Source organism: Carassius gibelio, chromosome B2, assembly GCF_023724105.1.
Source record: "Carassius gibelio isolate Cgi1373 ecotype wild population from Czech Republic chromosome B2, carGib1.2-hapl.c, whole genome shotgun sequence".
Lineage (NCBI taxonomy): Eukaryota > Metazoa > Chordata > Actinopteri > Cypriniformes > Cyprinidae > Carassius > Carassius gibelio.
This window is the reverse complement of record NC_068397.1, coordinates 14,628,959-14,638,849: the sequence shown is the minus strand read 5'-3', so window position 1 is coordinate 14,638,849 and position 9,891 is coordinate 14,628,959. Positions and strand designations below refer to the sequence as shown.

The following is a 9,891-nucleotide window of genomic DNA, read 5'->3' as shown; positions in this document are numbered from 1 at the left end:
ACGACTCTATTGCGGAAATAAGTTTAAAACTGCGTTTTCTGGAAATTATCTTAAAAACCAGGGGCCTCATTTATAAAACTTTATGTAGAATGCTTCCTAAAAGTGTACATAGGCACTAAAGTTTTCAGATTTATAAAACCATGCGTAGGCTACGACAGAACTTGCGTAAAAATCTCTTGGGAAGATTCTGCATACGTGCATCTCCACCTCGACTCCTCCCCGAAATAACCATATATGGAGCTCACAACACCCTGTTTTACTATGCATAACCTACTCTGCATACTACTGTCAAAGGTACAAGACATTAAGGAGATACGGACTATAAATGCCATTTCTGCCATAAAATTTACACTGCTAAAAATCATCCATGTTTTAGATATATACAAAAAATTCATAAAAACAAAATTGTATGAAATACTTCTCATAGAAACTTTTTAGAAAAGAGTTGATTCATTCTTTTACACTGACCAAATAAAATACTATTTTAATTGTTTTAAAAATAAAACAAAGTCATGCCGTTGTTCTGGTAATTTAAACTTATGCTCGAGGTCAGAGTTTGCGTGAAGGTATGCAAACTTTCAAATCAGGTTTGTTTTTATAAATCCCATCTTTTGCGTAGGAAATGGCGTATGCCTCTTTCAATAATTTTTGTGCGTACGCAACGGCCCCAGGACTGCTCATATTTTGAAAACACCACCACCAGTCGCTAAGAGAGGATATGGCAACACAGCTGAGTGAAGGGTGTGGCTTAATAAACACGTCACGACCACAAGAATCGAAAATAAAAAGGCGCTACGTTATACTACGTTTTTAGCACTAGACGAATTCAACATGAATCGTGCTGTATTAATATAAATTAAGAAAACGACATTACATATAAAACTGTAAATCTCTATCCACGAAAGAAAATATTACAAACAATTTCAATTCGCGCCTCCTCCATCATGACTCATTCACGAAGTCAGCTGACCCAATCCTTGGGAACTGGCTCTCACAACAGCGATGGATCGAGAGCCGTGAACTTCACACCAGACTCATTCGTCCTGCAGTGAGGAAACCGATGCTGGACAGGACAATATGCTCGGGTGGATAAAAGCGAATACGCATTTTTAGCCGACTGAGGGTTGACTGTATCGCGTTAATCATGTCGGACTCCTCAGAAGCCTCTTTACCCGCTTTCAGGCGCTTGAGTTACTCAGTGGGACATTTTCTCAACGATCTGTGCGCCTCTATGTGGTTCACATACCTGCTGGTGTTTTATCACTCAGTGCTGGGCTTTCAAAACACATATGCGGGTGTGTTGCTGCTAGTGGGACAGATAGCGGATGGAGTGTGTACACCGCTCATCGGTTACGAGTCTGATAAGACACCAGGCTGTGGATCATGTGGGAAGAGAAAAACATGGCATTTAGTCGGTGAGTGACGAGTTTCTTAAAGGGACAGTTCAGCTAAAATTCCGTCTGTCATTATGTTTTTCTAGACCTGTATGACTTTCAAAGTAAGACTTCAGGGATGAACATTCACTTTAATTTTTTTATGTCATGTCCTTATTAAATTATGATAGTTTTATTATTCTCGTTTGACAACATGTATAACAAAACCAGTCATAAGGTTCGTTTTTTATTATTGAATGAATTATCTTTCCATTGATGGTTTGGTTTATGGTTTGTTATGATAGGACAATATTTGGCTGACATATAACTATTTGAAAAGCTGGAATCTGAGGGTGCAAAAAAAATAAAATAATAATAATAATAATAATAATATTGAGAAAATCACCTTTTAATATTGTCCAAATTAAGTTCTTAGCAATGCATATTATTAATCAAAAATGAAGGAAATTTACTAAATAACTTCATGGAACATAATCTTTTACTTAATATCTTGATTTTGGCATCAAAGAAAAAACAAAAATTTTGGCCCCATACATTGTACATTAACATTTAGTCATTTAGCAGAAATGTATTGATTTGTAACAATACAGAAACAATATATTTTTGGCAATTGCTATAGATATATCCATGCTACTTATGACTAGTTTTGTGGTCCAGGGTCACATTTATTCTCTTTTTACTCTATCTAGGAACCATTAGCGTCCTCCTGTCGTTCCCCTTTATATTTAACCAGTGCCTGGGCTGTGATCTGGACACTCCGCAGTGGGTCAGTCTTACTTACTTCACCCCCTTCATCGTCATCTTCCAGTTTGGATGGGCAGCCACCCAGATTTCACATCTCTCCCTCATTCCCGAGCTGGTAACTAGCGAGCATGAAAAAGTGGAGCTCACTGCATACAGGTAAACTCATGCAGATCAAAGCATGTAATGATCAACCATTCTCGTGATGCTTGTGGACTTTGTAGTGACCGGGAGGATGTATTAGATTTTTATTGTGTTTTGGTTGGATCTGTTAGGTATGCCTTTACAGTGATAGCCAACATCACAGTGTATGCAGTGGCCTGGCTGATGTTTCATTTTCAGACTCAGGAAGGAGATGATCCTGCCATTACGGAAAACCTCGGCCCGGTTGACATCCCTGTTTTCAGAGTGAGTGCTGATGTTCTTGTGCTGAACTGAAGCCTTGGGCCTTTTCATCCAGTATTATAAAACAGCTCAATTTAAAGACCCCATGTTTTTCAAATGTTGTGACCATGTGCGCTAGTGTACTCCTAAATTATCTTTGATCATATAAATATTTAAAATTATACTCTATATAACACACACTGAAATATTTATAGTTCTGATAAAACTGATACAAAAAATATTAAAATAAATGCTATTTTTGTGACCTTTTTGTTTATTAAAGAATCCTGAAAAAATGTCACAGTTTCCACAAAAATATTTAACAGCACAACTGTTTTACATTAATAATAATACATGTTTAATAAGCACCATATCACCCCCTTAGAATGATTTCTATCAATCAGTCTGTCTGTCATCTGATCTGTCTGTCATTTATGAACAGTAAGACAAGGAAAATTTGTTTAAATAAAGAGGATCAGTTTTCATATCTTGTCGACTTAAAAGTCAGTATACATTTGGACATTTGGAAAAATACATTTATTTCATACTAACTGTAGTTCAAACCTGTTAAAATGTTTACTGGCATATTTGCTTACTGATATAAAAATTATAATTATAATGGAGTACTACTTTTGCACAATGCACATTTCTTAATATTAAGTCTAAATTGTGTTTTTATGTCACTATTGAAGATAGTTTGATCTTTGAATATTATCAGTCTTTAAATGCAAGATATTTAAAGTGTACCTGAAGTATACTTGCAATAGTTCCTCTTTAGCACAAGCAAATACACTTTGTGCATTAAGTACAACTTTTGCAGTCTTTAAATACAACCAGTACAATTTTTTGTATATTTTTTTTTACCAGGGTAGTGAAATATATGCATATAATCAACAGTTTATGCTGATTTTTTTTATTTTTTTTTGGTAGACCAGTCTTTTTTGTCTTTGCATCTGTTAATTTTAACCTACCAGGTCACAAAACGCAGGTCTGGTCAAAACAGCCCTGACAAGCTTCATGCAGTAATATCTGTTCACACTCAGGGTCTAAGTCTTACAGTAGTGGGCATTGGAGCTCTGTTCTCGCTGCTCTTTCACCTGGGCACACGGGAGAAGGGGGCACGTCCCGGTCAGGAGGAGGAGGGCTCTAGTCCTGGGGAGCGCCAGCCTCTTCTTAACAACACCACTGTGCCTGCTCCCACCAGTCTGCTGCAGTGGAAGCACTGGCTGAGACAGCCATCATTCTACCAGGTTAGCAGCCCATACCCATGTTACTTTTCAGTGGCATGCAAGTTAATTCCCAGCTTTTGTGATCAATTTGAATAGCAGCTTGAAACACAGTGTTATCACTTAATCACAGTGGTGTAAAAATGTTCAGGATTCAATAGTAACTGTTCGGAAAGTTAATATCATCTCTAAACCCTGCTCTGTTATTCAGGTGGCTGTGCTTTATATGTCCACCAGACTGATCGTGAACCTGTCGCAAACATACATATCCATGTATCTCACCTACACACTACTGCTGCCAAAGGTAAGACAGTTATAGCAATACTATACTTTTAAACCAGTTCATCAAGAAAAGCATTGAAGAAAAGAAGGCCGTGATCACTGTTTGATCCTCTCTTTTACAGAAATACATAGCCACCATTCCCCTGGTCATGTTTCTGAGTGGTTTCGCTTCCTCGTTTATCATGAAGCCTTTAAGCAAGCTAATAGGCAAATGTGTGAGTATAAGTTTGCCTGTGTGTGTTTTGATTGAAACACCAAAACCATATACCTCTTCTCTTTGTTGGAAGAGATTAACAATCCAGAGATCCCAGTCAGTTTTGCTGCATCATATACGTGTCATCAAAATTATGAGTTGAGCACACATGAGCACCACCATAAAGTCGTAATTACCAGTGGGGACATGTGTGATATCCTTTGAGCCAAAGCTTTATGAGTTGGAGGTATGTCAGTTATGGATATTAAAAACACACCTGATGTGCATCCTTTTTAAATTAGTGCTAAAAATCGCTTAGTCTTCATTAGGATGTAAAATAGAGAATGAAGTAGGAAATTGTCCATGAAGTCGATTTGATTCTTAGCAAAATAACTGTTAAATCACGTTGTAATACTTCCCTTCTATTCTTAATCAATGGCTGTTGTAATTACCTAAAAGGATTTGGTATGAAAGCATTAAAAAATGCAATATAAAATATCCCTGATATTTAGACTATTAAAAACACGATGGCTTTTTTGTCTGGTTATTTTAAACCTTTTTGACTCCTGACATGCTCTAATGGTAGTATTGTTTTTAAAACTATTTAATGTACAGAAACCAGTAAGAAGTAACTTAAATAATTATAATAAAAATAATTACTTTTCAGGAGTCCGGAGTTTTAAGAGCTGAATTTTCTTTCTAACCATATTTAGATTTTGCATTAATTTTTTCAGTAGTTTTTGATTTACTAAGTAAGGATTTAAAAAAATATATTTTTCTCCCAATTTCTTCCTAATGCAGAAAATGGTTCAAGAGAGCTGGAGCCCTTATTCGTCCAAAAAAAAATAAAAAAGAGAGAGAAAAGAAAGAAAGAGCTGTTGAGTGGGTGAATTAAAAATAAGAAATATCATGTGTAGTAGTTTTGGCTTATTTAAAGCTTGTTTTGAATTGAGCACTGTAAACTAACTCCTCCCATCTTCAATTCCTGTCGGTACTGAGACTCAAACCCACAACCTTCAGGTTACAAATCCAACTCTTTAAACCATGAACCCAGCCTGACCCCCTGGTTCCCATCCAGTAAAACTTACAATGAAAAACAATTCCTTAGGCATTTTGTGTCATGTGCAGTATTGGAAGCTAATACAATATTATAGAAAGATTTTATTTACACTAAAGTGTCCTTTTTTCTTCTTGACAGATAACCTATTTTTTGGGACTGTTGCTGATTCTTGCGTTCTCCTATTGGGTGCTGCTGGACACACACATGGGAGACAGGGTGTATGGTGCGGCAGTCTTGCTCGGAGTGGGGTCTGCTACCATTCTGGTGATGTCACTTGCCATGACAGCCGAACTCATAGGAGACCAAACAGTAAGTGCTGATATCAGTCAGTAATGGAGAACAGGAAGCGCTTGATGCAAATGTTTTAGTGAGGGGATTCAACACAAACACCTTCAGCAGTAACGCATGATCGAACCAGTAAGATATATAGAGGTTTACAGAAGTGAAAGGCATTTGCTTCAGAGTGACTGATTTCAAAAGTGTGAAAATAGTTATAAGGAACTCAAATTTTGTGCTGTTAAAGAATGAGATTTTTTTTCTTCTTTTTCTGACAGCAAAGTGGTGCTTTTGTTTATGGAGCTATGAGCTTCACAGACAAGGTGGCTAATGGTCTGGGAGTTATGATTATTCAGACGCTACATCCTTGCCGGTAAGTGTGTATATCCTTGCATAGATGCATGCTAGAATTTAAAGTGAGTGAGAGAGACTGTTTTAATGGTTTCATGTTTTGTTTAGAGTAAAAGAAATAAAACTACATTTTATTTAGTTATTCTTAATATTTATATTTACATGTGTGATTTCTGTCTTTTAGCACAATGGTATGCTGTCCAGGCTGTGTGTGGTATTACCACTATATCATGGTCATCGTCACTGGTGGAGTGGCTATTTTAGCAGCGCTGAGCCTCTGCACGATCCTTATCTGGCCTATAAAGATAGTGCGCTGTAAGACACAATGTGACAAAATGATCTTTCTCTCTGACTGACTGACTCTGTTTAATAGTGTTACTCGATAACCTCTCCACTTCATGGCTGATGTGATGTTTTGTATTACAGTATCTATGCAAGATCATATGAATGGTTCAGTAAACAGCAGAGACTTTAAGGGTGAGGGCAACATGTGAGCGTCTGAAATAACAATCAGGAATCTGAACGAAATGATTTTCTGCACCAAAAACATCAGTCATCCACTTTTAATTTAAAGGGATCGAATCATGAGGCAAATTCTCCTCAGTGTTTTGAGATGATGGAGAGGAAGAAACCAGGTTGCATCATATTTATTGACACCTATTAAGACACCCAGACTAATGATAAAATGTGGGAAAGTTTGCCAAACCTTGTGTTTTGTAAGGTGAAGAATTAATATCTTTACTTTCAATTAAATGTGCCCTTGCTGGATAAGACTATCAGTTTCTTTCAAAAAATTGTACTGACTCCAAACCTTTGAACAGTGGTGTACTCTATATGAATTTGTTCATGCAATATCTAATGTCTGTATTGTTTTTGTAGATCTGCCTGAGGTGAGTGGCCTTATGGGAAGTGATACAGAGGACTCGGAGAGCTCAGAGCAGCCATCAGTCAACTGAACACACATCTTCAGCTCTGATGCAGAGAGCGTTTGGTTGACACTTACATCACAGTGGTGAAGGTTAGAAATCAGGTTTAGGTTCAGAATGATCTGTCACACAGGCCGTTGTTTGCTAATGTAGTCGATATGGTGGCCACATCTTGACGCATAAGAGGTGATTAGTTGATATCTCTCATGTGTCCTGTATTGTGGCTTTTCATTTCATAGTTCTCACTTAAACCAGAACTCTGCAATGACACTTTATCTTTATAATGCACAATTTTGTCATGTTTATCATTTAAAATGAGTTTTTATTTGTGATTTCTAAATTAAGTTATTTCAATCAAATCCATTAAAACAAGGGAACTTATTTATAGAAGGACTCTGCAAAATTATTGACGTTAATGCAAGATGCACATGTTAAGATGGATGCACATTTCAGGTTATATTAATAAATCCATTTACCTGTTCCATAAGGGAATTCATGAAAAGGGAAGAATTGCTATTTTAAATCAGGGGACATGAAGCCATGTGTTGTCAGTTGAGGACATATTTGCAGGTGTGTGATCACTACTAGGGACCAGAGAGTCAATGATGAGCATTTTTCCGCCTCTGTGATCATAAGCTTTTTATTTTCTTTCATATTTTTATACATGCATAATTGTTTCCATATGCAAGACAACTGTGTCTGACATGTTTTCTGTTCATATAATTTACTGAACAGAATAAATGTTCTTTATGAACAGATCTTTCTGTATCTAGATATGATGCATTGTAACTACGTAGATACTGATCAGAAGGAATCTGGTCAGCTGATCTAATGTGATGCTCAAAACTTTAAACACTTAAAATAAATAGAAAAAACTGACGCTCAAATGTAACTGGAATAAATTAAATATTCAATTGTAGTGGAATCAATCATCAAAATCATTATGTTTGTAAAAGACAATTGTATTTTATTATATTTGATGTCTTGTTTAAAACATTTAAAATAAAAGTTTTTTTTTTAAATTACATTGTGTCTTAATTAAACATAGTATTTATATTATATGTAATGTTACATAATATTTATATTAATTCAGCAGGGATCAACAAGCAGGGAAATTGATCAAACATTACAGTAAAGATTTCTCTTTCAAATAAATGTTCTTTTCCTTCTTCAAACAACTGTTTCCACAAAAAACATTATAAATAAGTAATAACTAATAATAAAAAAAGTATCAGTATATTAGAATGAATTCAGAAGGATCATGTGACACTGAAAACTGGAGTAATGATGCTGAAAATTCAGCTTTGCCATCACAGGAATAAATGACATTTTAAAATATATTACAAATAGAAAACAGTAATTTTAAGATGTATAAATATTTCACAGTATTACTGGTTTTAATGCATTTTGATCAAATGAGGTGAGAAAATCTGTATGTATCTGCAATGCTGTTTTTTTCCACAAGGTGGCGAAAGAGTCAAAGAGGGGGAGACGGTCTGATGTTTATATGCTAAATAATACTTACCTTATGTGTGCTGACTATGTGACTGCATTCATTTCATTATGATAGAGACTCATTCATTTATTTTAATATTGTTCACACATTATTGTAATAGTAATGAATTTTTTTTATTTATTGCTTAAAAATATGAGTATTCCAAGAGTATTTTGCTTCAGTACATTAGCCACTTATGATGTCATCTCTCTTAATAAAGCAGTGTGGGTAGTGTGTATGGTTTCAGAAAAAAACGAGAGTTGATGGGCTGCGATTTTGGGTTATTAATCCAAAACTGGAGTTCATTCGTTTGTTAATGTTTAAAGCATTTCAGTTACACCTCTGATCTATTCCTCTCCTGTCATGCACAACGCCGCTCAAAATTGCCCATGGGAAAATCCCACCAAATATTTATTAATAACATCTTTGTTTTGAAGCGTAGGAAATAAATCAAAACCATGTGTTCAGCTGTATCCCATTAAGGGGCAATTATCACTAATTGGAACAGCATTTATAGAAACCACTGTGAATTATCCATTATGTTATTGTGTAACAATAGATTGCTTCAGAGACGCTGTACAGCGCAGCACACAAGCGAGGACTTTTCTTCGCTTTGAGTTTTAAACAACAACAGTGTTGTGTAGAAGTTACATGTCAGTACAGATGTAGCCTATTTTCTGCCCTTTCAAGCATTTTATTAGTTCTTTCAAAGAAACCTTCAGATTAATCTCTGATCTATGGATCATTTGTGAAAACGTATAACTTTCCCATTGTATTATAAAGAAATAGTCCTCCCTAAAATAAATTTACTTACCCTCCGGCTTTCCAAGACAAGTTTGTTTCTTCATCAGAACATATTTGGAGAAACTAAGCATTACATCACTTGTTCACCTCTTAATCCTCTGCAGTGAATGGGTGCCGTCGGAATGAGAGTCCAAACAATGGACTGGAGTTGGCTTTCTTGTGAATTATTTATGTTTTTGTCAGCTGTTTGGACACTCATTCTGACGGCACCCATTCACTGCAGAGGATTTACTGGTGAGAAAGGGATGAAATGCAAATTTCTCCATAACTGTTCTAATGAAGAAACAATCTACTTTGTGTGTGTGTGTGTGTGTGTGTGTGTGTGTGTGTGAACTATTCCTGTAAGTGCAGTAATGCTGACATAAAAAGCATCTAGTAAAACATACAAAACACATTAATTTGTGCCTCCCGCAGCCCTTACCGCCTGCTGTTTCATTTAGACCCGAATCATGCCCTAATCTGCTCCTCATTTAGCTCAAATCTGTTTGCAATGAAAACCAAAAACTACAGGCAAGCCATTCTTTTCATTTGCTTTATTTGCATATTACTTTGCAGGTCAGCCAGTATATTTCTAATATGCTTTGTGAAATAATACTAGACTGCTCCCTGAAGATCTGGAGCACTTTCTAAAGTGAACTGCTAATGGTGCTATTAATCACTGCTTTCTTTCTTTCAGCCTACTTTTGGAGACATTCTGTCATTTGATGGCAAATATAGAGGTTTTATTCTTACCATATTTAGCCAAGTTTACTGAACATT

The 9,891-nt window shown here is 35.9% G+C and overlaps 1 protein-coding gene across 2 annotated transcripts; it reads left to right on the top strand.

Moving 5' to 3' along the window:
• The first annotated feature begins 828 nt into the window (after window positions 1-828).
• Window positions 829-7,858, top strand: LOC127951481 (major facilitator superfamily domain-containing protein 12-like). 2 transcript variants are annotated; one of them, XM_052549360.1, is made up of 11 exons: window positions 829-1,415; window positions 2,084-2,294; window positions 2,411-2,543; window positions 3,563-3,769; window positions 3,957-4,049; window positions 4,150-4,242; window positions 5,419-5,589; window positions 5,835-5,929; window positions 6,092-6,222; window positions 6,334-6,384; window positions 6,787-7,858. In XM_052549360.1, the coding sequence occupies exons 1-11, from the start codon at window positions 1,145-1,147 to the stop codon at window positions 6,861-6,863; spliced, it is 1,533 nt and encodes a 510-aa protein (XP_052405320.1). In that variant the 5' UTR covers window positions 829-1,144; the 3' UTR covers window positions 6,864-7,858. The 2 variants fall into 2 exon arrangements, with proteins under 2 accessions (XP_052405320.1, XP_052405322.1); XM_052549362.1 differs by lacking the exon at window positions 6,334-6,384.
• The last annotated feature ends 2,033 nt before the right edge of the window (window positions 7,859-9,891 follow it).

Coding starts and splice junctions, on each gene's coding strand:
- LOC127951481 (XM_052549360.1), top strand. CDS start 1,145: ATGTCGGACTCCTCAGAAGCCTCTTTACCCGCTTTCAGGCGCTTGAGT. Junction 5,590..5,834: donor AACTCATAGGAGACCAAACA/GTAAGTGCTGAT, acceptor TTTTTCTGACAG/CAAAGTGGTGCTTTTGTTTA. Junction 6,385..6,786: donor AAACAGCAGAGACTTTAAGG/GTGAGGGCAACA, acceptor TTGTTTTTGTAG/ATCTGCCTGAGGTGAGTGGC.